Source organism: Cervus canadensis, chromosome 13 (assembly GCF_019320065.1).
Source record: "Cervus canadensis isolate Bull #8, Minnesota chromosome 13, ASM1932006v1, whole genome shotgun sequence".
NCBI lineage: Eukaryota > Metazoa > Chordata > Mammalia > Artiodactyla > Cervidae > Cervus > Cervus canadensis.
In genome coordinates this window covers 20,479,478-20,505,078 of record NC_057398.1, presented here as the reverse complement: position 1 = coordinate 20,505,078, position 25,601 = coordinate 20,479,478, and the positions used below count along the sequence as shown (strand labels likewise).

At 37.6% G+C, this 25,601-nt stretch overlaps 2 protein-coding genes across 3 annotated transcripts in view; both read left to right on the top strand.

Moving 5' to 3' along the window:
• Window positions 1–25,601, top strand: part of RASAL2 (RAS protein activator like 2) — a 396,573-nt gene that overhangs the window by 42,417 nt on the left and 328,555 nt on the right. The window lies entirely within an intron of this gene.
• On the top strand, window positions 21,821–23,321 carry LOC122451864 (frataxin, mitochondrial). The gene has a single exon (XM_043484895.1). The coding sequence runs from the start codon at window positions 21,840–21,842 to the stop codon at window positions 22,491–22,493; it is 654 nt and encodes a 217-aa protein (XP_043340830.1). The 5' UTR covers window positions 21,821–21,839; the 3' UTR covers window positions 22,494–23,321.

The following is a 25,601-nucleotide window of genomic DNA, read 5'->3' as shown; positions in this document are numbered from 1 at the left end:
AGAAAACAGATACCAAATGAGAGTTCTGAATAGATTTAATTATCCAGACTGTTATAGATATTTATGTAAACTATGACCCTTTTTGTAGCTTTGTATTTAATTAAACATTTCCTCCTGTAAGACAGGAACTGTAAGACAGTTTCTCTTTCAACAGAAAGGCAATACAGTACAGCAGAAAGATTGTGGGTTTGGAATTAGATAAACTCAGGCTTGAATATTTGTTATATATTACCTATGTGACCTTGGACCAGCTATTTAATCTCTTGAGTCTGTTTCCTTATCTATAAGAATAGTACCAAACTCTTGAGGTTTACTCTGAAGATTAAGTGGAAATCATGTAAAGCATTGCCCAGTGTTTCTTGGATTCTCAGTACATCTTAGTTACCTTCATTTTTATTCCTCTCCGTTAAAGAGTGAAAATAAGGCAATCAGGAAAAGTTTCCTTGAAGAGATGTATTTGAACTGAGACCTAAAGGTTCAGCCCTCTCCAGGCAGTGGGGACAACATGTGCAAAGCTGTAGCTAAAGACCTTGACTAGAGAGCTAATCAAAGGCTTTGTGTCTGCACAGAGGTACGCATAAGGTTGGAGAGGCTGGTAGGAGCCAAATCAAAGCTCTTTGAGGTTGGGGCAAGCACTTATTTGTATTTAATTCTGAGCATAGTGGAGGACATTGGAGAGTCTAAATCCACAAGGGCTGCACTCTGATTTCCCAAATTTTAAGGCAATAGGCTACAGTTAATCCCAGAAGAGGATTTTAGTTTTCTTCTGTTATTCATAATCTGAGACTCTAATGTTTATTACTTGATTTCAAGATTTCTTTTTTTTTTTTTTCAAAATCAAGTGAATAAAGGAGATCTGTAAGATCTGTGGTCCTTTCTCAGCAAGAACTTGAAAATAACTGCAGGGACTGAGGCAGACTCACCCCCTCCTCTCTGCCCTGTTTCTGAATTGAAATTGTTTTTTTCCTCTGTCCTGTTTCTTCTAGTTACTGCATTTTTAAGAAAGTTAGGAACTGAGCATTTGAAGTAAGTTCTGCTATCTGCCTCTGTTGTTTTTCTGTGGAGTGTTGCACAGTTTTACTGTTGGCTAAGCAGATCATCTGGAACACTTCAAAGGCACATATACTCCCATCCATTTTTTCTCTTAATACTGACAACATTTTGTTGCTGTGCATCTGGGATATTTGGTAGGTTATAATATTGGTGATTAATTTATTAACCTCTGTTTACGTTGATGTGTAGAGCGACTCATTGGAAAAGACCCTGATGCTGGGAAAGATTGAAGGCGGGGGAGAATGGGACGATAGAGTTTGAGATGGTTGGATGGCATCACCAACTCAATGGACATGAGTTTGAGTAAACTCCATGAGTTCGTGATGGACAGGGAGGCCCGGCGTGCTGCAGTCCATGGGGTTGCAAAGAGTCAGACACAACTGAGTGACTGAACTGAACTGAACTAGCAACCGAACAACAACAACAACTTTGAAAGGAAGGTTTGGGAATTTTATTTCACAGAATGCAAAATCTTGTCAGTGCTTTTAGGAAGAGTCAGCCATAGATGCTGACTGATGCTAATAGTCACCTATTTTGACTTTCAGAATAGTCAGCAGCAGAGTTAAAGGATTTTTGAAATGATTTGTTTGCGGCCAAAACATCATGGCATTGTACTTTTGATGAGTCAGTTAAAGCTATACCAGATACTTGCTTTTTAAACTAAGTAAAGATAATGTGTCTGTAGCAGGTACCGTTTTTTCCCCCATCACTTCTCCTGTTTTGGTTTGCCAAAGATACTGTGAAAACAGAGATGTTCTCCCTTCTCTCCTCCTCTATACTTGCCAGAGCATGCAGGAGAGGAGCCGGATGTTTTTCCTGCCTTCTGTTAGCTATGGAGAAGGAAGAGGAAGAAAATGACTAATATTTAATGTATCTTTAGCTTGTTAGGTAGTACTTAATTTTCTTATTTAATCCTTATAACCATTTTTACAACACAGGTGATATTCTCCAGAAACTGAAGTTAAGAGATTGAGTAACTTGCCCATGGTCACACATCTCTTAACTGATGCAGGATTTGAACCAGGTCTGTCTAGTTCTGAAGCCATGTCTCTGCTTCCTTCCTTTCCCCTTCTCTCCTTCCTTCCTTCCCTCCCCACCCCTTTCCCTTCCTCTTCTATCTTCTCTCTTTTCTTCTCCTTCCTTGCTTCTTCTTTTTTCTTCTGTTTCCTTTCCTTTCTTTCCCTTCCTTTAAAAAACAAAAAGCACTTTTATTAGTATAGAAGTAGTCCAGATGTGTTGTTGAAAATGATAAAATATATGCATCCTTTATATTTTACTTAAATATTTAGATTAAAAAAAGAAGTTAAATTCCCACCATTTAGAACTTACTATTGCCTGAACACTTAGTGTTACTTTGCCTTTTTTTTTTTCCAGCTCTCTACCTTTCAGCATATTTTCATCTCTTTTAATGAGATGATTAATACCAGTGTTTTCTTTACAATCAATTTTCCAAACCAGTATCAGTCTAATATATGCATTGCATCTACTTGTTATGTCCTTTGAGTAAGTTCTCAAATGCAGCCCTAAAGAGTAAAGTCATTGGCAAGATTTGATTGAGAGGGCATTTACATATTAGCTCCTAAAACTGGTTAGTATAAATTTTCTGTCATTTTTATGTTTTTCACAAGTTTTCCACGTGAATGACAAAGTTAAAATTAAGGTTAAATATTTTTAGATATGTCAGTTAAGCATTCATATTACTGTAGGAATAGAAAAATGGTGATTGATGTCTGCATTTGTCTATACAGGGAGAGAATCTGTTTGGAATCTAAAGATCTTTTGGCCACCTTTTTGAGACATGAAAATAATAATTTATAACCAATCTAAACTCATGAGCTAGTTCTCAAATTCCTTGACATTGTCAGATGAACCATATCCTATATTCTTGTGCACGGCTGTCATAATGGTGGTTCTTTTTATGCCTTATATGGATCTATCTTGGCTTCATCAGGTGGAGTAATGGTACAGAATCTACCTGCAATGCAGGAGATGTGGGTTTCATCCCTGGGTTAGGAAAATGCCCTGGAGGAAATTGCAACCCACTCCAGTATTCTTGCCTGGAGAATCCTCTTGCCTGGAGACAAAGCCTGGCGGGCTATAGTCTGAGTTGGACATGACTGAGCACACATGTACTATGGATCTATCTCAGCTGCGAAAGCCTTTTAAAAAACACTTTTTTCAGAGTAGTGACATGAATTAGACCTGGCTTTATCATGCATGTTCTCTGTAATGTATCACAGACATCTCTGTGTTGGTCTGTTTTCAGAATGGAAATTTGTGGTCACATAACCCAGAGCATATAGCAGGACCTTTTTATTCCGTAGTTCACTCATCTCTAGATAGAATGCAAATGTCCTGTTTCCTTTGATTCTGAACTGCAGATTTTTTTTTCATATTCTAAGTGCTCTGAAATTGGGATGCATGTTTATGATTGCTGTGTCTTACTGTTAGCCAGATGAAAATAGAGGTGAAGTTATTTGAAAATCTTTTGTTGATACCTTCATGACAACTAGCCACCTTTAGAAATTTGATGATAGTACTTACCTCAAAGGGTTCTTCTGAGTATGAAATTAGTGTGTGTGTTTGTGTGTGTGTGTGTGTGTGTATAAAGCACTTAGTACTGGCTACATAGTAAATGTTATACATGTTAGCTATTTTTAGTATCTACTAGAAGTATAACAATTGTGGTTGGCTGCTTCATTTTTAATTTTAAGATTATATAATACCTTTTCTCTGTGGAACACAAAGTGCTTTCCACCGAACATTTTGAAAAAGAAAACTGAATTCCTTAATATTAAAAATATATAATACATACAAAGGAGGGAAGATTACTGAGTTCTTGAATTTTCTAATCTAGCTGCTTATCATTATTTCATTATTCTTTCTGATTGCGGATTTGTTACAGCTTATATATAAAATATTCTTTAGTTTTTACCAAACTGGAAAGTTGCCTCTGATGTTAGGGAAGAAAACAAGGAAGTAATTTCTTTTCGTATGGTACTGTACTGTTCGCTAAGTGACACGGCTGTATGCCGTCTTAGGTCGGTGGAGAGTACTCAGTTGTGTCTCTTTGTGACCCCATGGGCTGTAGCCCACCAGCTTCCTGTGTCCATGGAATTTTCCAGACAAGAATACTTGAGTGGGTTGCCATTTCCTATTCCAGGGGATTCTCCTGACCCAGGGCCCGAAGCCACATCTCCTGTGTCTCCTGCAGTGGCAGGCAGATTCTTTAACACTGCGTCACCTGGGAAGGCCATATTGCCATGTAAAGTTATCAATTATCATAATTTCTTTTTTTACTGTAGATTTTCTGAGGGTGATTTCCTTTGTGGTAAATTAAGGTAGACGCCTGTTACCTTTCATGGGAATAGTATCTACACAGACTCAGCTGTTTCATGATAAAACCATGGAAGGGTGCATTTTACTGAGCTCTTCTGTGTCAAGCACTCTTCTGTGTGAGCACTTTACAAGTGCACTTATATTTACTTTGCTATTCATAACATTTTCCTTTTTACATACACTGTGTGTAAAGTTGGTATTTTTACCTCAATTTTACAATGCTGAAAGAGGTTCAAGAGCTTGTCCTCTTAGTAAATACGAGGATTTGAACCCTGTTCTACATTCTAAAATCTCTGAAAGCTGATTAAAATTTAAAACTGAAATAGCTAGATCCTTTCTTTTTAGACTGGACCAGTGATTCTGAACATTTTCTTCTTCGTATCTCCTACCATTTGCGACTCCCACCCCCAATCTTAAAAAACAAACAAAAACCCTTTATTTTTTAGAGCAATTTTAGGTTTATAGGAAACTTGTGCAGAGTACAGAGATCTCATACCACCCAGATCTCTCCCCCCACCCCAGCCCCCAACACATGCACAGTTTCTTCTGTCATTAGTGTGGTACATTTGTTATAGTTAATGAGCCAGTATTGATATATTATTAGTAACTAAAGTCCCTAGTTTAGGTTAGGTTTCACCCTTTGTATTGTACAGTTATGTGGTTTTGACAAATGCGTGACGTCATGTATCTACCATTACATTATCATACTGAATACCTTCACTGCCCTAAAAATGCCCTATGTTCCACCTCTTCATCCCTCTTCTACTCCATTCTCCCCCTGAATTCCTGGCAATCATTGATCTTTTTACTGTCTATAGTTTTGCTTTTTTCAGAATGTTCTATGATTGGAATCATATAGTATGTAGCCTTGTCAGACTGGCTTCTTTCACTTAGCACAAGCATTTAAGGTTTTTCCATGTCTTTTGGTGGCTCGATAGCTCATTTCTTTTATTGCAGAGTAATACTGCATTGTATGGATATACCACAGTTTGTTGATATGTTATCTGTCAGCAGACCTCTTGTTTAAACATGTAGCCACACCTAGCTGTAAGAGAAGCTAAACTATTGCATCACTGCCCCCAAGTAAAACTGGGGCTCCATTTTTAAGGAAGAGAGTATGTACTGGCTAGGAAAGGAGCATTCTGTATCATAGAGGGGAAAATAATACTAATAGCTTTTGTTTCTACTGAGATAGGGTAAGTAATTCTGAAAATTTTGTTTATTATTGCAAATTTGTAATTGATTTTAGTCATCTACTAGCAAAGTCTTTTTTATAAATTCCATATTGGAAGGGACATGGACATATATTCAGGGGGCTTTAAAAAGGTACCTCTGAGAAATAAAACAGATTATACTTTTACTTTTCACTGTAGAGAAGAATAATCTTTCTTATTTTTACTCCTCATCCTCAAGCTCTGGAGTCCTAAGGGGATTCTGACATTGTCCTTTGCAGGCTTTATTTAGCTGTTATGTGCATATCAATTCCAGTGAGAGTTCATTTTTTGTTTTCTGATGTTCAAAAAGAAAATTGGAGAAAACTTAAGATATATAAATTATTCCATGAGACACTCAAAAAATATTAGTTGCACCTATTTTTGCATGCAGTCATGTTGTTTTCAAAGCTCCTCCAAGTTTTATTGCTGAGATGCTTGGGAAACATGTGCCTGTCTCATTCTGTTATTCTTAGATGATTGAGCTGGAAATGTTTATGCAGCTTTTATAATGGTGACTTATTGGCTGAGTATGTGTGCCTGCTGCTGTCTTTGGCATTGGAATAATGAATTAGCATGTAGGTGGCCTTGGGAAGGGAATGTTATGAATGGATTTTGCCTACGCTTTTTTGGTAGCAAATTATATTTGCTACAAGGTTGCTGTGCCATACCTTTATTTCTTCAACTCTTTCAAAGCTATTAATTTTCACAGTGATAGATGGCAGTAACCTTTCCCACACCGACCTAGTCTCAGCATGGCGTAATGTCAGGCTAACCTGCGGGTGGAGATGTCTATATAAAGGCTTGTTATGAATGCCAAAGTCACTTTATAGCATAAAATGCCTCCTTTTAGCAGTAGCCTTTGGCTGTTTCCAGCTTTAAGATTGGTTCATTTATTTCATACAACTTGGATTATTTATGTAGTTGGACATTACAGCTATAATTAAATTTTCCTTTGAATTGGTTATGCCAGAAGTAGATGCTTATGGTAAATAACTCATATTGTTTTATTTTGAACTTTTGTACTAGGAGTAGTGGATATTTTGTCTTCACCTTTTCCTTCCATTCTGTTCTCCTTATCTTTCTTTAGATAAGCATTAAAATGGGTAAGTGATTATGAACAGTCTATTAAAATATATAAGCTCACAGGCTCCCTTTGGCAAATAAATAAGATTATACAAAGCAGGCTTTTTTTCCCTGGTGGTCTGAGATGCAGTAGGAGAACAACATTGTCTACATAATGTACAGTTGGAGAAAGCTCACTTTACTGAACAACTTTATTTCTGAAGTGATGTGGATTTCATTTTCCAGACTTGCCATAAAATGACTTGAGTTGTTAGTTTACCACAGGCACTGGAGTAACTGGTGTTTCTCACATGTTAATTTTTTTTTTAACTCGTTTTTTAAAAAGGTATAAAACCAAAAGTGAGGGAGTAAAGAAGTGTCAGGAAAGAGAAAGTCTTGGTAAACTGCTTTAACTTTTAATTTTGACCCTTTAGGGGCAAGTTTCATATACACATCTTAAATTGTCTGAAGGAAGCCCATTTAGTTACTGTCTCGTTAATGGTGAATTTATTTTTTAATGGCAGTTTTAAACAGTGATTTTATTGAAAGCATAATCAACAGGCTTAATGTGTTTCATCTATTTTATTCTTTACTGTTTACTGTGTTATAGTTTAGAAGATTGGAGAGTTGTCCATGACTTCCAAGGTGGTGCAGTGGTAAAGATTCCCCCTGACAATTCAGGAGACACCAGAGACGTGGGTTCGATCACTGAGTTGGAAAGATCCCTGGAGGAGGAAATGGCAGTATTCTGCCATATTCTCCAGTATTCGTGCCTGGAGAATTCCTTGGACAGAGGAGCCGGTGGGTTATGGTCCATAAGGTCGCACAGAGTTGGACACGACAGAGCAACTGAGTATGAGCGTGAGTCCAAGGTTACTTAATCTGTTAGTCAACACTTAAATGAATATCAGTGTGTAAATATATGGGTTTATTGAAGCAGTCTTAGAGATTGCTTTTCTAATTTTGCAAATTGCATTTTCTTTTACTGTAATTTTCCTATTATGTTCTGAATCTCTGATCTGGGAGAAAAAAACAGGACTGCTGTGATAAGTTAGGTGCCTGCTTGTTTGTGCCACCCCCCTCCCCTTTCATCTTCCCTTCCTTCCTTTCGTTAAATATAGATGATTAAAAGTATTTTATCAGGGAGGATTTTGTCATGGGAATAATCTAAACCAGTATAAAAATGTGCTTGTTGAACTCAGTTATTCTAGGACATAAGTTATCTCTAAACTACTCATTATTTTATTTGCTACATAGTGATATGAAAACTAAGAAGCGTTTAGAGATTCCTAACTTATGGAGAATAAGATAGGAAGAGTTTATGTTCTTAGATATTTTTGAGTATTTGATGTATACAGGGAACATACTAGGCACTTGTAGGAGTTTTAACCTCTTAAGGAACATGTTAAAGTCTGTTTAAGTCAACATGCATCATAAAGTTGATTTTTTGTTTCTGACTTTGGTATACATTGTCAATAAAAGAAATTCCAAAATTGTTGTGGTTTTAATTCTTTTTTTTTTTTCCCCCTGAACCTAAATATTTTTTCCAGGGCTTCTTCAGCCATGGCAGTCTTTTCTTTCTAAGTGTCATCTCTTGATTGTCTGTTATCTGCCTAATGGTGTGTGCTGGCTTTGTTTTTTCCACGTTTTGCCTTAATCATAAATTTATCTTTTTTGCCAAACTGGAAGAGAGATTCCATGTTCTCTTTGTGAGCCACATTGGAGCAAAGTAGTCACTTTTAAAAGAATGTTCTTCTTTGTATGAAATCAAAACTATTCTTATATTCTACTTAAACACTTTCCCGGGTCTTCCCTTCTATCACCTTCCTAAATGGAAGGCAGATTTGATCAAATAGTACAGTCTGAATGATTTTCTGTTGCCCTTAAAATAAATTACATTTAGTGTACAAATAGGATCACTCTGATTCTTAATTAACTGTTGTCTGACCATTGGTTAGCCTCTTTCATTAGCTAATGGAAACAGTTAGGCTAGGAATGGCTGTTAGTGGATTGGGTTTGGAAACTGCCACAACCCCAACTTGCAAACATCATGAGTTCTATTAGTGTTGCTTTCTGCTATAGATGGTTCCACTTGTAATTTTTTCATTTAAAAAATATTGTCTTCTTTTGAAGAGTTAGAATGTAGATTAGCTTCTTGTTAGGTCATTAGATAAATTTGCTCCTTAAACTTTTCATCTTTTATCAGTTTTTTGAGATTTTTTTTAAAAATGGAAAGCCTTATTTTGTTGTCTGATTCAGTTAAGACATTATAGCCTATTGGACTTAACTGTTGGGTATTTTTAAAGGCAAATTAGGAATTCATTGATAATTTTCTCCTTGAAAGATAAAATATCACCTGCTATTACGTTAATGGAGACATTAGAGATTAAATTCCCTGGAGGAGGAAGTGGCAACACACTCCAGTATTCTTGCATGGACCGTCCCATGGACAGAGGAGCCTGGCAGGCTACAGTCTATGCTGTCAAAAAGAGTCAGGTACCGCTGAGCACACATGCAGGGATTAAATTCAAGTATCATGATATAGAAATATTAAATACTCCTTGCTTCTATAGGGATTGTCTCTAGTTCAGAATTTTTTCATCATTATCATCATCATCATTGTTTATTTAAACTGTAGTTGAGGATCTCTCAACCTTTAGGTATATTACATTTCCCTGAGCTTTTGGGAGTGGGAGGGAAGGGGAAGAGAAAGAGTAAGGTCTGTAAGAACTTGTGAATAGTGAAGGAGAGATATCTTCTTCACTGGAGATTTTTTGTAATCTTTGGAGAGGTGGATATGTCAGGCACAGCTGCCTTAGAGATACAGTTTTGATAGTTAAATGTGGATCTCTATGGGTTGAGGATTCTTCCTTTATTATAATTTATGAGGAAGTAATTATAAAATCATAGATTTGAAAGGGTTCTCATTATAGGACAATTTTTATATTTCAAAGAAAAGGAAATTGAGGTTTTTGAAAAGATAAATTGCTTGACCAAAGCTGGTATAAGAACTGGTACAGTAATTCATGTCTCCTGAATACAATTCCAGTGTTATCAGTGTAGCAGTTTAATGAACAATTGGTTTGAATGAGCTCAACACTTTTAAAGACGCGTAGCTTTGTGATTTTTTTTTTTAATGCAGGTTATTGTATCCAGGCTTCAAAATGTGTGAAGTTTGTATGTAAAGTTGCAGAGTTGTACCTGGATGTTGATGGCACAACTGGCCTCCACATCCACAGATAGGTTCTGCTTCCTTGGATTCAACCAACCAGGGATCAAAAATATTCAAGGAGAAGAATACCAGAAAGCTCCAAAATGAAAAACTTAAATTTGACCTTTCAGGCAACTATTTATGTAGGTATTATTAGATATTATTATTAGGTATAAGTAACTTAGAGATGATTTAACTTATATGGGAGCATCTACATAGGTTATATGCAAATTCTATGCCATTTATATAAGGTATTTGAGCATCCCCAGATTTTGGTATCCATGGTGCATCCTGGAATGAGTGCCCACCCCTCGCTACCCCCACCGCCCCTCAGTTACCAAAGGATGACTGTCCATTTTTAGGGATATGTTTTAGCTAGGCTTCTTGTTTGTTTGCCTGCTTTTTAGTGTTTGTGGGGGCTGAATAAAAGGTTATTTAGGCCTTTCATACATTTTCTGTTTTATAAGTAAAACAGTGCTTCAATGCTTATATCCCTAAAATGATTATTAGGAAAGTTCAGTAGATTTTTTTTCTTCAAAACTGTTCCCCAGGGCAAAGAAAATAAACGTCTGCATCAAACAAGATGTTTACCTAGGGTTAAAAGTAAAAAGCAAAATGAGTATTAATAAAAAGCAACTAGTTGCTTCTAAAATATCAGAGGTATCAGTAAAATTTGCTGAAATTTTTCTTGTTAAAAAAGGATTCATTTAATTGGCCTTATGCTCTCTTAAGCATGATAGAGTATCACATTTTAGACCTTTCTCCTTAAGGAGTTACTATTTAGTAAGCACAGATGATCATTGAAAGTCCCCCAATCCCCACATCAATAATGTGTTTGTGGCCATTTGCAGAGCAGGAAAAAATTGAGTCCTTGGATGTGCAGGTTCCCAGCTGAGACTAAACAAAGTGATGCTCTACCTTCTTGTTTTAACTCTCATACTGTAAAAGGGTGTCCTTTTTGCTGTCTGTTTAATTCCACATTTTATCCTATTTTTGTGCTTTTTGTTGCTGGTTTTATTATTTAAAATGGCACCAGGGATAATGAGTGCTGTCTTTTCCTAAGCTCAGGAAGGCTGTGAGGTACTTTATGAAGAAAGCATATATGTTAGACACACTTCATTAAGGCATGAATTACAGTGCTGTTGACTGTGAGTTTAGTGTTAGTGAATCAACAATATATATTGAGATGCTTTAAACAGAAACACACATAAAGCAAGAGTATATTCATTAGTTGATGAAAATGTTGTCAGCAGAGGTACACAGAGACTTAATTGACTGTTTCCCTTAAGAGCAATAGTGCAGTAGTCACTAATTCAGTATTTGCGGTGACCTTACGGAACATACCTACTACAAATACTGAGAGTCAGATGTATAGTGTGGTAACCAGTCTCCAAAATGACCTCTAATGATCCAAGCCTCCTTGTACTCACACCCTAGTATAGTCCCCTTCCACACTAAATCTTGGCTGATTGGCCCAGTGTGACCAGTAAAACAACAGCGGAGATGATGACTTGTAACATCCGAGACTAGATCATGGAACGCATGATTACAGATTTGGCACTTGGATCGCTGTTTCTGGGGGGGGAGTCAGCCATGGTACGCGGAAAACATCTATGTCCTCTTATAGAGAGAAGCCCGCCAAAAAAGGAACTGAGGACTCCAGCTGAGGTATGATAAAAATATATGGTCATTGTTCTCAGTTTTTGGCCTAGAGCCCCTAGTATCCTTGGACTTTCCTGCATGTCAGGAGTGTCTTTTGTTATCCATAATGAGCCACTATCTCATGTGAGTTTATGTAGGTGAGGTGATACAGGGTGGGCCTCCTGGTTGGCCTCAGGATGGGGCTGGTCACCAAAAAGACAAGTGATTAGAAGGTGAGAGTTTTCAACCCACCAACTGACCTCTGGGGGGAAAGAAGAGGCAAGATATAGAGCTCTTTAGAAGCTTTTGAACAGTGAGATTGGGTAAGCTTCCAGACTTGTAGACACGTGAGGGTCCTGGGAGGGTGATGTGCCCCGGAAGGGCATGGACGCTCCACAGGCACTCCCCTTCCCCAGCCCTCATATCTTGCCCATGCATCTTTTCCACTGGACTGTTCCTGAGTTGTATCATTTATAATAACCTGGTTAATGGAGGTAAGATGTTTTCCTACATTCTGAGAGTTGCTCTAGCAAATTATTGAACCTGAAGAGGGAGTTGTAGGAACCCCCAGTTTAGAGCCCAGAAGTATGGGTGGCCTCCTGTAGACTTGCGACTTGCACCTAGGACTGAGCTTTTAACCTGTGGGCTCTGTGCTAACTGAGTAGTTAATGTCAGAATTAAATGAATTGAGTTGCTGGACACTTGGTGATAGGGATTTGCGGAACTGGTGTTGGAAAGACACCATATATTTGGTGTCAGAGATCTAAAAAACTGTACACAGCTGTACCCTGATCAAGTAACACCAACTTACCAGTCAGGTGAGTGACACCTTGGAAATTGATCTTCCAGAGCCTATCAGATCTTCATTTGGATATAGCCTAAGCTGACATCTGATGGTAACCAACTGAGAGACTCCATGTGAGAACACTGGCAGAACTTGTCCCAAATTCCTGACTCAGATACTGTGAGACTAATAAATGAATATTGTTATTTTTTGAACTTTTAGTTTTGGGGATAATTTGTTCTACAGGAATAGAAACTGCTCCATCTCTCTCTCTCTTATTTTTAACCTTCTGATAGAAAATTTCAAACATACACAGAAGTGGAGAAAATTGTGTCATGAGTCCCATGTGACCATCAGTCAGCATCAGTGATGATCAACTTGTGGTCAGTCTTGTTTCATTTATACCAGTTCACTCCCTACTCAAACTTCAGATTATTTTGAAGCAAATCCCATAATTTTTTCATCCATAAATATTTTAATATGCACTTATAAAAGATAAGAACTATCTATATTTTTCTATGCCTCTCAGTTAATCATTTCTTAAAAATCATCTGATATCCAATCATTATTCATATTTCCCTGGTCTTAGAATTTCATTTTATGTTTATTTGACTGAGATCCAGGTAAGTTTCTATCTTTTTTTCAAGATATTGCCTGTCTTTATGGCAGGCCAGTCATTTTGGTTGTCTGATGTTCATTCTCATTGCACAATAATAAACTGGCAACATAGTTGTTTAAATTAATTAAAATTAAATAATCAATTCCTTAGTCACATTAGTCACATTTCAAATGCTTAATAGTCACATGTGGCCAGTGACTACTGTATTGAATAGCCCAGAAAGAACATTTCCAGCATCACAGAGACTTTTACAGGACAGTGCTAGTTTGTAGTCTGTATTCAGGAAGAGCTCAAGGAAATTATATTCCCTGGGCATATTCATAAAAGCATGTGCCAATGTGATTTAAGGTCAGTTCATGTTGCTGTGGAATCTTTGGTTATACACATCTTGTAGCTGTTGGTGTTCTTTTCTTGTTTGCTTGTGTTTTGAGATTCATAGGAATTTAACTTTGTCTAGTTTTGTTATAAATGTCATGTGGATTATTGGATTAGGTGTCTTAGTTGTTCTGTTTTTATGGGGGAATTTAGGGAGATTCAGAAGTCTGCAGCCTTCATCACCATCTTCCCAGATCTCTTTACATTTATTTTACTTGTACCTATTACTAACAGAATTGTAAAGAGTTAAGGCTCGGAAGAAGTGGAAGTTTGTTTAGTCTCTAAACGTCATTTTAGGGATAAAGAGTCTGAAACTTGGAGAAGTTGTATGGTTATAAGTAGAGTCAGGTTCCTGTCCCAGTTTGCTTGGCTCTCGTCAGTGCTCTTCCCCAAATCTGTAGCACTGAGACAAAGGAAAACTTAAAGGGGCCGTCAGATGACCCTCAGAGGCAAAACATATGCTTGAATTTAGTTAGCTCATAAGGTTAAATGAACAGAAGGAAAGAGAAGCAAAGAAACGCACTGAAGCAGTTATAAAGAATCATATATAAGAATATATATTATGTATTCATAAATGTAACTTAGAAAACATAAGACTTTTCTAAAGGAGTTGTTTTAAATTTATAACAATATTGAGAGGAAAGTACAGAGAATGCCCGTATACTCTGTCCCCACACATCATATCACCTAACCACCCCCACCCCGTTATCAACATTTCTCACTATAATGCTTGAATGGTGCATTTTTATCAAGGATGAACCTACACTGACACACCACATAGTCTACTTTCATTCTTAATGTTATACATTCTATGAGTTTGGAGAAATGTATAATGATATAAATCTATCATTATAACATCATACAGAGTATTTCACTGTCCTAGTGAAGTAAAAATGAAAGTGAAAGTCGCTCAGTTGTATCTGACTCTTTGTGACCCCATGGACTGTACCATCCATGGAATGCTCCAGGCCAGAATACTGGAGTGGGTAGCCATTCTCTTCTCCAGGGCATCTTCCCAGCCCAGGGATTGAACCCAGGTCTCCCACATTGCAGGCAGATTCTTTACCAGCTGAGCCACAAGGGAAGCCCTCACTGTCCTAAGAATCTGCCTATTCATTTCCCTCCCCTACCACAGCCACTAATCTTTTTACTGTCTGCATAGTTTTGCCTTTTCCATAATGTCATATAGTTGGAATCATAGTATATAGCCTTTTCAAATTGGCTTCCTTCACTTAGTAGTATGCATTTAAGGTTCTTCCATGTCTTTTCATGATTTGATGGCTCATTTTTTTTTTTAGTGTTGAATAACATTCCATTGTCTGAATGTACCACAATTTATTTATTCAGCCACCTACTGAAGGATCTCTTGCTTGGCTGTAAGTTTTAGCCGTTATAAATTATGCTTCTGTGAACATCCATGTGCAGGTTTTTGTGTGAACATAAGTTTTCAGGTATTTTGGGTAAGTACCCAAGAGTACAATTGCTGGCTCATGTGGTAAGAGTATGTTTAGTTTTGTAGGATAGTGCCAAACTGTCTTCTAACGTGTCTGTATCATTTTGCATTCCCACCAGCAATGAATGAGAGTTCCTGTTGCTCCACATCGCCAGCATATGGTATTGTTAGTGTTCCAGATTTTGGCCTATTTTGGGTTAGTGGTATCTACTTGTTTCAATTTGCATTTCTCTGGTGATATATGATGTGGGGCATTTTTCCCATATGTTTATTTTCCATCTGTATATCTTCTTTGGTGAAATGTCTTTTAAGGTCTTTGGTCTATTTTATATAATTTTGTCATAGTCTGTGGCTTGTCTTCTGATTCTCTTGGTATTGTCTTTTGCAAAGCAGATGTTTTTCATTTTAATGAAATCCATCTCATCTCTTTCATGGATTCTATCTTTGGTATTGTATCTAAAAAGGCATCACCATATCCAAGGTCATTTAGGTTTTCTTCTGTGTTATCTTCTACAAGTTCTATAGTTCTGCATTTTACACTTAGATCTATGATCCATTTTATTTAATTTTTGTAAAGGATGTAAGATCTGTGTCTGGATTCATTTTATACTTGTGAATGTCCAGTTGTTCCAGCACTGTTTGTTGAAGAGATTTTTCTTTTCTTCTTTTTATTGCTTTTGCTCTTTTATCAAAGACCAGTTGACTATTTTTATGAGTCTGTTTCTGGGTTCTCTATTCTGTCCATTGATCTATCTGTCTTTTCTTCTGCCAGTACCACAGTGTCATGATTCTTGCAGCAAAAGGAATTTTCAAGTCAGGTAGCGTCAGGCATCCAGCTTTGTTTTCTTCCTTCAGTATTGCCTTGGCTCTTCTGGGCCTTTTGCCTTTCCGTATTAACTTTAAAACCAGATTGTTGATATCCATGAACGAATGGCTGGATACAATTAAAATATTTTAAGGTAGGTAGTTATAGAATTATTTGTGCATTAAAATGGGCTGAAAAAGCTTCTTTGAAAAAGGAAGAAAAGCATTCCATGGAAGCTTCTTAGGGCTTTTGATATGTTGATAAGATTTGGTAATTCTGTGACCAGTTATCCTCTCTGGGTCAGCTGTGTGTTTACTACATTTTATAGTGTCATCATTTGTAATTGTTGAGAGTTGTTAACTGTTTTCGAGTAAAATCAAAATTAATTTAGACTCTTAACTTTTGCCAGAAGTAGATATAAATAATAGGAAATATAATAAGATTGGTTTATTATAAAAATATGATCAAATATTTAGAAAATAAAGGAATCTACTGAACAAAACCTTTGAAAATTACTAAAGCTTGGTAAAGTGATAGGAAATAAGATAAAAATATAAAATAATCATTACATGCCTAAAAGATTGTAATCTTTCTATTGATAAAATATGTTTCTTTTTTTAGAATCCTCCATTATTGCTCAGAATATCCAATTTTATTACTGAATTTATTCTTTTCTGAAATTGTCACTAGCGTGTGATTAAAAATAAGTATCTGGTAGTGATAGAAGGTTAGATAAGCAGTATATGGCTGTTTTGCAGATGCCTTTTAGTGATAGGCTTAGTGATAAACAATATTGAGATACTAAGTAGTCATTTATAGGTTTGAGTCTGTAGATTTTGAATAGAGAGATGGTGTAAATTAAGATTGATACTTTGATATGTGTCAAATAAATTGGAGAGGGCAGATCCTAAAGACATAGAAATCTGGAAAACCCAAGTTTATGAGCTAGGGTGGTGGCTCTCTAAAAGTGAGGGAAGATATGGTTAAGAAATTGGGGGGAAAAACCCTTTATTCTGTAATCTAAAAATTCTATAATTTTTAGATTTACATGTGTTACAAAAATAAATTGAGTTCCCTAATGTTAATATTGTGTATAACTTTAGATCAAAATGAAGAAGTCAACACAGATTCAATACTATTAACTTAAAGTACAGATTTTATTCAGATTTCACCAGTTTTTTCACTAATACCCTTTTTCTCTTCCAAGCTTGAATCCAGGATATCATGTTGCATTTAATTGTCCTCTCTGCTTGTTGTCGTTCAGTCGCCCAGTCGTGTCCTCATGGACTGCAGCATGCCAGGCCTCCCTGTCCCTCACCACCTTCTGGAATTTGTCCAAGTTCATTGCATCGGTGATGCCATCCAGCCATCTCATTCTCTAACACCCTCTTCTGCCCTCAGTCTTTCCCAGCATCAGGGACTTTTCCGATGAGTTGTCTCTTTGCATCAGATGACCGAAACACTGAAGGCTCAGCTTCAGCATCAGTCCTTCCAGTGAATACTCAGGGCTGCTCTCCCTCAAGATTGACTGGTTTGGTCTCCTTGCTGTCCAGGGGACTTTCAGGAGTCTTCTCCAGCATCACAGTTCGAAGGCATCAATTTTTTGGCCTTCTGCCTTCTTTATGGTCCAGCTCTCACAACCATGTGTGACCACTGGGAAGACCATAGCCTTGTCTATATGGATCTTTGTCAACAGAGTAATGTCCTTTCAACACAGTGCTTTTCAACACACTGTCTAGGCTTGTCATCGCTTACCTGCCAATAAACAATCGTCTTCTAATTTCATGGCTGCAGTCACCGTCCGCAGTGATTTTGGAGCCCAAGAAGAGGAAATCTGTCACTCCTTCCACCTTTTCCCCTTCTCTTTGCCCTACAGTAATGGGGCCAGATGCCATGATCTTAGTTCTTTTAATATTTAGTCTTAAGCTGGCTATTTCACTCTCCTCCTTCACCCTCATCAAGAGGCTCTTTAGTTCTTTGCTTTCAGCCTCTCTTCTTAGTCTCTCTATTTCTCAGGCTTTCTGTGTTTTCCATGACCTTGATACTTCTGAAGAAAGCCAGTAACATATTTTGTACAGCATCCTTCAATTTAGGTTTGGCTGATGTCTTGTTATGATTAAATTGGACTTATGCCCAATTTCTCGGAAGAATAGTATACATGTGAAGAACTCTTCTTACCGTATCATATCAAGAGACACATGATAACAACATGACTTGCTATTAGTGATGTTAACTTTGATCTCTTGGTAGGGTGGTACATGCCAGGTTTCTCCACTGCAAAGTTATTGTTTTTCTCTTTCCATAGTCTGTTCAGTAGAAGCAGGTCACTAAGTCACTATTCAAGGGGAAGAGAATTAAGCTGCACCCCCTGGAAGGAGGTGTATCAAAGAATTTGTGGACACATGTTAAACCTACCATGTAATTTAATTAACCAGCGTTTGAAGGAGATATTCTGAGGCTCTGCTAATTAGATAAGGAATATTTTGAGAGAAGACTTTGTTTTTAGTAATTGATTAACTACATGGCATAAAAGAAAGGAAAAGGAACTCCCTGATTTTGAGCCTGGGTGACTGATGTATTGTTGAAAGAAAAAGAGTCATTTTCTTTGGTTCTGTCATCGATTCAGTCTTTTTCTACACTAAAATCTAGTTCTATAAAGTATAAACCAGGGTTTAGACAGATAATCTAGATAGAGTACCAGAAAACAGAATCTTGATTCTATATTCTTCTCTTGGCCCAGAGGGCATTAGCATATTTCAGGATATCGATGCCATTCTGATGTAACTGACTCCATTCTGAGTCACCTTCATCTGGTCGCATGCTTTGTCTTCTAACAAAATTTCTTGATTATAATTTATGCATATTTTTCCTGATAAACCTGCCCTTTATTTTTGAAATTCAAGACATTCATAGGAAGTTTTCTTGTCTTGAAGAAGATAGCTCAGAAAAAAAAATCAGAAATGTGGTGACATCCAATTGTCATAATTTACATGTTATCTTTAAAAAAATTTCTGTTAATGTCTTTCAGGAGATTTTTTTAGTCAGCTCTAAAGCAGCCTCCTACATCTTTTGTAGAAGAGAAAACAGATTTTGCTGGATTGCTGTCATCTTGCCAGCCTTTTTTTTCTTTGATGCAGGGTATGTTGGACTTCCTCTGTCAGTCCTACTTAAAGCTCCCATGAATGACTGGTTACCACTAATGACTGTCTTTCAGCAGACTATGGTATACAATATAGGGCTTTGTTTGAGAATATTGTACCTCTGTTCTATGCAGGGAGCAATACAGTTAGGTGCTATTACATCTATATCTAAGTTGTTACAGAGATCCTTAGAACTAAGATCCCTTCTCCTTCCTGGTGATTAGTAATCTGCCAGTTGAATTAATAGTTTCCAGAAACTTGTCGTAAAATGATGCTCCATTGGTCCCCCACATACCCATAAACCTTGTATTTCTTGCTTTGTTTAATGATTACTAGGTATTTAATTGCAAAGATTATTTTAAGACATTCTGTTTAGGTAATATTTACTTCACAGCTGGGAGCTTGTAATTACTGCTTATAATAGAAACTTGCAGTCCCCAAATTTCTAACTGGAGGTTTAAAAATGATTTCATTTGAGTCAGATTAAACACTGGAATTGAGCCACCAAATTATTCACTATTTGCTGTTGAAAGCACATACATAAATGACAAGAAATGAAGCTATTTATTTAGAAACAATAGTGATATAAATTACTGTTTTGAGAATTTTCTCTCATTTACCTGAATTTAATTTTAATTTTGTACATTATAGAAATCATTCCTCTGTAAATAAGCATTGTATGATTTCTACTCCTTTCCCCATCTTATTATATAAAGTAGTTCTAGAATGAATATGAGTTAGGTGTTTAGTGGATTCCTTGTAAACAATAAGTTTTGAATATGATTTGAATGTTGATATGAAATTTAGATGGTTATAACAATAAATTGTGGATGGGATTAGGAGATATGTATGTTTCTTGTTGTCAGAATGTCTGCTTACTCAGATGCATACTTTTTTATTTGAAAGAAATATACATGAAATTACATGAAATTAGAGTGGCTAAATTATTAGTGTCAGCTAAAGTACTCGACTGCTTTAGAGCCATTTAGCATATCTGTTTAGAAGGTAAGTGATTGACTTTTGGATGATTGGCATTGGAACAGGTCTTGTTGATTGGATGGAGAAGAGAGAAAATGAGCTAAAGACATGAAACATTATTAAACTTTCCAATAAATACTGGTCTTAAAAACACAGTGAAAAAGGTCAGTGTTAAAAACCTGATTCAATGATGTGTACAGATGGATGATACTAATTAAAATAACATAAACATAATATTAGGACAGGTTGGAAAATGTGATATATCTAAAGATCTGTGGTAGTGTCATTTTGTGAAAGCCTAGACCACTGCAGCATTTCATTTATAAATTTGAAATTATATTTAGCCTAAATGTCTACTCCTGAGTATCATCTTTTCTTATAATACCTGATGTGTGGATAGCTTTCTTTGTGTATATAGAATGATAATATATATTTGGTGGGCCTTGGCTTCCATAAATTCTATTTCTGAACATTATATAGATTTCCTGAACTCCTTCCTGTGTCCCCATCTTCAATATTCTGTTTCCTGAATCTTGATGCATCATTTTGAACTGTTGCACTGTGGCACTTCTTGCCCCAGATCATTCACACTGTTTTCTGTCTTACTGTGACTGGGTTGGCAATGGTTTAGATATTTTCACTGTGTCTGGCCTTGTGGAAGAAGCCTCCCAGAAATTTTACGTTACCAGGTGCTTCTCTGGATCACTCCTCAGTCAGAGCCTGTAACTTGCTTACACTGGCACCCACCTACTTGGGATTCCTTCATGTCCTGCTATTTCCTTCCCATCATCCTTCTGCCGTTTTACCACACAGGTTTTATTCTTGTGGGGAGTGGGGCTTGGCCAGTGGAAGGGCTGTAGGCCTGCAGGATGGAGAAATAACTGGTTCTGATTCCCAAGGCCAGAGATTATCGAGGTGCCTCTGAGGGTTATCTGCTGCTCTCTGGGTAGCTGGTTTGGGATAGTAAGGATCCTTAATTAGGGATATGATAATAGTACTGTGAGGATGTTACCACAGTTACAGCATATACGTCTCTTTTTAGACCTGCAGTCACTGTCTTCGAGGGTACCTTTGTTAGTGCAATATACAAAAGTAAGGGACTGTCAGTATTAAATGATGCTTTACTGAAAAGTTTATTATTGCTGCAAAGTTTGTAAGAGTTGAAAGATAAAGGAGTTATTTTAAAAGTCAGTCAATGTTTTATTTAGTTCAGTGAAACCGGTTTCAGTCCTACAAATCTCATATGAAAACCACTAATGTTTCAAAGAATACTTTTTAAAATTAGAAGTACTTTTCACCTTTTGAAGTGAAAGTCGTCCAGTTGTGTCCGACTCTTTGTGACTCCATGGATTGTAGCCCACCAGGCTCCTCTCTCCATGGAATTCGCCACACAAGAATACTGGAATGGGTTGTCATACCCTTCTCCAGGGGATTTTGCCAACCCAGGGATCACCTGGGTCTCCCGCATTGCAGGCAGATTCTTTACCATCTGAGTTATATGTGTCCAGAAAATGAGTGGCCAGTGGATGTGTTTTGTTTGACTGCTTTCTTATGCTTACATAAGGGGCCAGGTTAGTTAGACAGGTGTATGCTTGGTTGCAAAACCATTTTATTCTCCAGTAGTTTAACTCGCTGCATACATTTTATTTTAATTGCAAGCCTCTTGTCAACAGTTGAGTTTGCAACCTTACCTTAGAACAAGAGAGAGTGGGACATCGTAGTAAAATGAAGGAATAGTTTTCAGAATTAGACTAACTTGCATTCAAAACCCTACTCTGCCTCACGTGCTATGTGTAGTTGGACAAAGTAGTTAGCCAAATCTTACTTACCTTATTTGTAAAATGGGGAAAATAATATACTTTTTAAGGGTTAAATTTAGGAAACAATTTATATGTAGCATTTGGCACATGGTGGTAGCTACTCCGTAAATGGTGGTGATTTTTATTGTAGTAATGGACAGAAGAACCACTAGTATCATGGTAGCCTTCTCAAAATATTAGTAGTACCTATTACTTTGATCCCCTATGCTTTCTTTCTTTATAATTCAAATCCCCAAGTTCTTTGTGGAAATACATAAATGGATTTCTCCTTTAAAATTTACTTGATGAGGTGGCGCCCGGCATTCCCGGAGCAGGAGGGCGGAGCCGCCGCAGATCCCAAAGAGCATGTGGACGCTCGGGCGCCGCGCGGTTGCCAGCTTCCAGCTCCGCTCGGCGCTCCCGGGCTTCGCCCCTACACGCACCGGGGCCCCGCGGCCGGCGAAGGACCCCTCGTTCTCCGGCCGCCGGGGCCTGCGCATCGGAACCGCCAAGGCCCGCGCGCGCAGCCGGTCCAGTTTGAGCCTCCGCTGCCTCAACCAGACCCTGGATGTCAAAAAGCAAAGTGTCTGCTGGATAAATTTGAGGACAGCGGGAACTTTGGGTGATGCTGGCACTTTGGACGATACCACCTATGAAAGACTGGCCGAGGAGACGCTGGACTCCTTAGCAGAGTTTTTTGAAGACCTTGCAGATAAACCGTACACGTTTGAAGACTATGATGTCTCCTTTGGGAGTGGTGTTCTAACAATTAAACTGGGCGGAGATCTAGGAACCTACGTGATCAACAAGCAGACTCCAAACAAGCAAATCTGGTTATCTTCACCATCCAGCGGCCCCAAGCGTTACGACTGGACTGGGAGAAACTGGGTATATTCCCACGATGGCGTGTCCCTCCACGAGTTGCTGGCCACAGAGCTGACTCAAGCCTTAAAGACCAAGCTGGACTTATCTGCTCTGGCCTACTCTGGAAAAGACACTGGCTGCCCAACCCAATGCTAAAGACATGAAAAGCTCTAAAGCCAAGACCCCAGCCTTGTTCTGCAGCTGAATGGCTAGCTTTTTCCGTTCCTGCCTTTGAGGACAGTTGCATTGTATGTAACAGCTCTGTGAAAAGACTGTGTCGCCTTCCACCCTGCCCGAGTTTAGATTTTTAATTTCCATAGAGTTTTTTTCTGAATGTTTTGTCTGATTTCCTCCCTCACGTGATAGCCCTTATGTTTCATAATGTCTGTATGCCCATACCTTTATATATAAACTCACAACTAAGAAAAACAAGAAGGATAAATTCTAGGAGGAGAAATAAATGGGCTTGACCATTCATTCTTTGAAGGACTTACTACAAAAACTGCATGAAGAGTATTTGGCCAACCTCATCATACTATCTCAAAATGAGACTTATTAAAGGGAAGCCTAAAATGTTCCTCCTCCTCTTGAAAGTGTAAACACTTCTAAGCCCTTTAGTACTGAAGCATCAGTGGTAACTCAGGAACTGTCAAACGAAGACTATTTTATCTTTGTGCTTTGTGACCCAGGGTGTGATGGGGCAACACAGGAAGTGTCTTCCATATGTGCATGTATATGCACATACACATTTACGTGTGTGTATACATATTTATTTTTAAGGATCAGTATAGCATAAGCTATTGAAACACAGGACAGAGTATGCAAAAAGTCACCCAAAGACCGGGGGGAGGCGGGGAGCCATCTCCCTAAACTCATGGCTATAGTATAATAAACGAGGTCATGGAGCTAAGGAGGTGCTTGGCAAATTGTGAAAGCCCACATAAATGAAAAGATGTTGGTGTAGCAGAATAAAACTTAACTCTCAAAAAAAAAAAATAAAATAAAATAAAATTTACTTGATGCTTCTCTTAACAGGTACCCATTTCATCCTGATATTTCTGAGGTCATAGAACGTGGGACAAAAAAAAAATGCAAGTGTTAAAAAGTATGGTGATAAAAATGTTTCCTGATGACTTCTAGATTCTAAGGCTTAACTTTAAATTCAGTTCAGTTCAGTTGCTCAGTTGTGTCCAACTCTTTGTGACCCCATGGACTGCAGCACACCAGGCATCCCTGTCCATCACCAACTCCCGGAGTTTACTCAGACTCATGTTCATCGAGCCCGTGATGCCATCCAACCATCTCATCTTCTGTTGTCCCCTTCTCCTCCTGCCTTCAATCTCTCCCAGCCTCAGGGTCTTTTCAAATGAGTCAGTTCTTCGCATCAAGTGTCCAAAATATTGGAGTTTCAGCTTCAACATCAGTCCTTCCAGTGAACATTCAGGACTGATTTCCTTTAGGATGGACTGGTTGGATCTCCTGGCAGTCCAAGGGACTCTCAAGAGTCTTCTCCAACACCACAGTTCAAAAGCATCAATTCTTTGACGCTCAGCTTTCTTTGTAGTCCAACTCGCATGTCCATACATGACCACCGGAAAAACCATAGCCTTTAGATTAGTGGGTAATACTTACGTTGTAAACTCTGTATTGGCAAAATACAGGCTTAAAAAAGTATTAATTGTACTGGAATCAGGGAAAATATATCCTGACCTTTGGAACATAAGTAAAATAAATAATAGAAGACTTAATTTAGAAATTATTCTTGGAACATAAAATATAGTTTCAAAAGAGTGAAAGTTTAAGCCTATAATGTTTGGTGTTTCCAACTAAATTGTTCAAATTAGTATTATAATGACTATGTTGGGTTTTTATTTTAGTATTCTTTATCCTTCTTATATAATTTTTTTTTAAATTTAGCATGCACATCATTGCTAAAAGAAACATTGCTCAGGAGATATGAGCCCGTAGCATCCATATTGATGTTATCTCTCTGACTATCATGTGTGTGTATATCCTCTAACTAGGCCAGTCACATAATACAGGAGGGTAGACCTGGCATATCTTATTTCAAAGAGGTGCCAAGACTTTGTCTTAACTGACCAGACAGTCTGCTTACAACCTAGTAGTTTTTCAGATGCCCTAGAAAGCAAAACAAAACAAAGTGATGCAGGGTAAGTGCCTCAAAACAAACTGGTTTACATATCTACATGTTCTTTTCTAAAATGCTTTCAGTTATTAGACAATTATTGAAAAATAAGAAAATCTTTTTATCCCCTTCTGCATGTATTCTGTATAATACAATTTTGGATGCTGTGGACAAAGCAGAAATCCAGTTTGAAACTTTCATTTTTTTCTGGAAAAATTGTTCTGTAGTTTTGAAAACTACAGTAGAACTTGTCCAGAGGGGAAAAAACCAGTATCTTCATAAAAACAATAAAGTAATAAAATTATTACTTTATAAGATTGTAAAGAGAATAGATTTTCTTTAAATAAGTAAACTTACAAAATGAAATCAGGATCAGATTGGTAATAAAGGGATCCCATTTATATTAAATTTATTGAGTAAATAATTACCAGTCCTGTCTAATGAACAAAAAGTCAATCAGACAGTCAACAGTGTAACTTGTGGAACATATTGAAAGTAGATACCTTGAGTGCTTCCAATAATGTACAGAATTAGCCCTGACTAGAGAAGAAGGAGAGAATAGGAGCCAGGCTTCTTTTGTAAGAGAGAGAACTTAAGCTGGATGAAACTTGTTGTATTAAGTATGTCCATCACTCAGAATCCATTGCCTAAAGGATTTGATACTGCTAACTGTGGTGTTCTCCGCGATGTAATAAACTCTGCGTTCTCTCTGATCGCTTCTCTGGCCTCTTATCCTTTCTGTTCCACGTAGGTGAGGGTTCTCCCAAGTGTCTGTCCTGCTGTTTTTCTTTCTCTTTTCGCTCAGAAAGGTCTCAGACATGTTTCCCCTCATATATTATTATTTTAAAAGTTGAGAAATAATTTACATATTATGGCCATCACCCATTAAAAATGTGCGGTTAGGTGGTTTTTAGAATGTTACCCAATAACTTTTGCAACCATCACTGCTATCTAATTTCCAAAATATTCGTCACCCAAAGAGAAGCCTTCTATGCATTAATAGTCAGTGCCCATTTTCCTCTCCCCTCGTCCTTAAAAGTGAAAGTGGAAAGTTAGCCCTTCAGTCTTGTCTGACTCTTTGCGACCCTATGGACTGTAGCCCACCAGGCTCCTCTGTC